The sequence below is a fragment of the Eptatretus burgeri genome, chromosome 4 (assembly GCF_056783735.1).
Source record: "Eptatretus burgeri isolate ZD-2024b chromosome 4, Ebu_testis_v1, whole genome shotgun sequence".
In the NCBI taxonomy this organism is placed as follows: Eukaryota; Metazoa; Chordata; class Myxini; order Myxiniformes; family Myxinidae; genus Eptatretus; species Eptatretus burgeri.
The window spans coordinates 138345059-138349110 of NC_140964.1; the positions used below are offsets into that span (position 1 = coordinate 138345059).

The window sequence follows — 4052 nt, forward strand, 5'->3', positions numbered from 1 at the left end:
CGATCCATTCCGCCGCTCATCTCCAAGACCAAAGAGTGACTCACATCACAAGAGAAGAGAAGAGAAGGGCAGGCGGGCCAGAGAAGAGAGCGGGCAAGAGAAGAGGGCGGGCCAGATCAGAGATTTTTCTTTTATACGTTGGGAGAAAACAGAACATTCCCTGAAGACAAAGTGGGTTGTATCAAACAGGGCAACTCGGAGGGCAAGTTGCAGGGCAACTTGGAACTCGGTCGTATCTGCTCGCAGTTATAAAGTGGCTCGTCTAATCATTATTATTATTAAGAAAGCCAATATGACGAGTCTGAATCATCGTTGTTGCCACGGTGGTGTAACAGAGTGCCTGCATGAGGCTGAACACAATATCACCTTCACAATGGTATATTGTCAGCAAGGCAATAATTCCCTTGTTTTAAGAACTATGTTGCACTTATCCTTTTATATTTCCAAGCAGACGCCTCTGGATGTTGTTGGAGAAATAATTTTATCAACCAGGGTGAACCTTTCGGAAAGCCATGAAGACTCGGCAAATTCTGGGGAAGCCACAAAGGGCAGTAAGCATTTTACTCTGTTTATACGGTATTTATTTCCTGTGGCTGGAGAATGTAAAAGAACAATGAACAATTAAATGAACAAAAAAAAAAAAAAAAAAAAACTCTCTCTATCTATCTCTCTATATCTCTCTCTCTATATCTCTCTCTCTATATCTCTCTCTCTATATCTCTCTCTCTCTCTGTCTCTCTCTCTTGCTCTCTCTCTCTCTCTCTCTCTCTCTCGCTCTCACTTGCTCTCTTTCTCTCTCTCTCTCTCACTTGCTCTCTCTCTCTCTCTCTCTCTCTCTCTCTCTCTCTCTCTCTCTCTCTCTCTCTCTGTGTCTCTGTGTCTCTGTCTCTGTCTCTCTCTCTGTCTCTCTGTCTCTCTCTCTCTGTCTCTCTCTCTCTGTCTCTCTCTCTCTCTCTCTCTCGCAAAATATGCACGGCAAGTGGATCGCGAAAGTGAATTTATGAGTTGAATCTTAGCCGATGATACGAAAGAATGCAAGTGCAGCGGTGTGTAACTTATCTGCGTGAATGGGTATGCTGGGTAGCTCACATACACGACCTAAGGCAGTTATTCCTTGTGGATGTCATCCCGAACAGAGTCCATTCCATCCCAAAATATATTGACGTCTAATGCAGTTTTCGCAAACATTTGAAAAAGGTTATCTGTGGACCACATCTCTGTGAATTGCAGAATTTGTTGAACTGGCTGGCTGTTGGCCGATCTGGATCCGGATCTTCACCAAAATCTAATCAGTTTGTCCTTGTCAGACACCCAACCAGCCCACCAAATTTCATCCGTCTCCATCTCCAACTTTTTGAGATATCAAACAATCAAGAAGAAGACGTCGTGCAGATCACGATACTTGAAAAAATCAATGAAACAAATTTGACCTCAAAAAGAAATAATTGGTGGTTGACTTGAATGACCAAATATGCATCTCCTCTTCAAATTCCAAGTCAATCACATGAAAATTGAGGATTTGTTGAGATGTCTCACCTGAGATGTTGACCTTTGGCCTATGTTGACCTTTTGACTTAAAAAACAACAGGCTTCTTCCTCATGACAAACTCTTCCATGTGATGAACTTTCATGAAGATCCATTTGAAATTGTGATCTGTACGTGATCGTCAGACGGAATAACAAAATCGACTGACCAATATACTTTAAAAATATTTGATTTTGCAAGTAACAAAGACAAACAAAGAAACAGGCAGAGAGGGGTGAAAACATAACCTCCTTCACCTTCGGTGGAAGAGGTAACGATTCAGCCTGGCGGAGGTGCTGTATCTGCTTTACCGAGTGCTATTCTTGTTCGCCTCACCGAAGGAGAGGGAATTGTTTTGGGGTCCGTTTGTTTGTTTGTCCGCACAGAACTTTCATGGTTTTCTCCGCAACTGCTTGTCGGATAAAGAGGAAATTTTCATCATCGGAGCAACAACTGATGTGGAATGTTTCATTTTATTTTTTGTAAACATTGTCGAGGCTCATATGAGAGAGAACAAACAACACACAACAAGGGGGGCAGGAGACAAGAGGGGCGAGAGAGGGAAGGACAAAACAGTGGGGAACAGAGACATGAGATCTGTGGAAGGGAGAGGAATGGAGCGAGGAACACGGGGTAAACAAGGTGGACACCTCAGGGACTTTCAGGTCCTCAAATGACAGGAATCTTTCGGGAAGGAAAGCAGATAATTTGAAGGAGGTGGGTTTGGCAGGGATTAATGAGATAGAAATGAACATGGTTTTGGATCAGTGAAGATAAGAGGTTTTGGAAAAAAATCTGTTTTGAAGATCTCGAGGGAAGAGTGGGATTGAAGAGAGTGTGGGAGTTTATTCCAAAGGTGAGAAGAAAAAAAAAAAAAGAGGAATGAAAGACTGAAGGTGATTGTTCATTGGAGAGAGGGATGACTTCAAAATTAGTCTTGTTCTGAGCAAGTACTCTTTGCTGATCATTTTACGCATTTTTTGTGTTGTACCTGGGGGTCTTCTTTTATGCCGAGGTGTTTGTGGGATGCTTCGTTTTCTAGTTGCTGTGTTATCTGGTCTTTTTTATGGATGTATTGCATGCTCTTCTGCGTGGAACCTCATGTGGTGATTCAAATCGCTTTTTCGGCAGAAACCTTTATCACATGTGGAACATTTGTAAGGACGCTCTCCTGTGTGGCTGTTCATGTGCCTCTTCAAATTGCCTTTGTCTGAGTAACCTTTATCACAGGTGGAACATTTGTAAGGACGCTCTCCTGTATGGATCCTCATATGCAGATTCAAATCGCTTTTTCGGGAGAAACCTTTACCACATGTGGAACATTTGTGAGGACGCTCCCCTGTATGGATCACCATATGCATCTTTAAAGTGCCTTTTTGAGAGAAACCTTTCTCACATGTGGAACATTTGTAAGGTCGCTCTCCTGAATGGATCCTCAGATGCTGATTCAAAATGCCTTTTCGAAAGAAACCTTTATCACATGTGGAGCATTTGTAAGGACGCTCTCGTGTGTGGATCCTCATATGCTCATTCAATCTGCCTTTTCGAGAGAAACCTTTTTCACATATGGAACATTTGTGAGGGCACTCTCCTGTGTGGATCATCATATGCATATTGAAATGGCCTTTGTGATAGAAACCTTTACCACATGTGGAACATTTGTGAGGACACTCTCTTGTGTGGCTGTTCATGTGTTTCTTCAAACTGCCTTTGTCTGAGTAACCTTTATCACATGTGGAACATTTGTAAGGACGCTCTCCTGAATGGATCTTCAGATGCACATTCAAAGTGAATTTTTGAGAGAAGCCTTTATCACATATGGAGCATTTGTAAGGACGCTCTCCTGTATGGCTGTTCATGTGCCTCTTCAAATTGCCTTTGTCTGAGTAACCTTTATCACATGTGGAACATTTGTAAGGACGCTCTCCTGTATGGATCCTCATATGCAGATTCAAATCGCTTTTTCGGGAGAAACCTTTATCACATGTGGAACATTTGTGAGGACGCTCTCCTGAATGGATCACCATATGCATATTCAAAGTGCCTTTTTGAGAGAAACCTTTCTCACATATGGAACATTTGTAAGCACGCTCTCCTGAATGGATCCTCAGATGCATATTCAAATTGCCTTTTTGAAAGAAACCTTTATCACATGTGGAGCATTTGTAAGGACGCTCTCGTGTGTGGATCTTCATATGCTCATTCAATCTGCCTTTTTGAGAGAAGCCTTTGTCACATATGGAACATTTGTGTGGATGTTCTCCTGTGTGGGTCCTCATGTGTATTTTGACATTTCTTGGTGAAGTAAAATCTTCACTGCCTCTATTACACTTGTAATGCATTTGCCTTTCGATAACCTTTTTGGGTTTGTTTAATTTAACATTGATTTTTGTGGTGTTTTCACCAGACATACACTTGTATTTTGAAGGTTGTGAGTCTTGTTCTTGGGATTGTTTCTTCAAAGGGGATATCTTCTTCACTGTGACACTGCTCCTGGATCTTATCTGCCCAAATGGACTCCTTGATT

General features: G+C 42.0%; 1 protein-coding gene across 1 annotated transcript in view; it reads right to left on the reverse strand.

The window, feature by feature from the left end:
• Window positions 1-951: 951 nt before the first annotated feature.
• LOC147029220 (uncharacterized) overlaps window positions 952-4052 on the reverse strand; it is a 108210-nt gene continuing 105109 nt past the window's right edge. The window contains exon 11 of the mRNA XM_085876588.1: window positions 952-4052. This exon is cut by the window's right edge and continues 3 nt beyond it. Within this exon, the coding sequence (XP_085732714.1) occupies window positions 2590-4052 (1463 nt within the window). The 3' untranslated portion in view covers window positions 952-2589.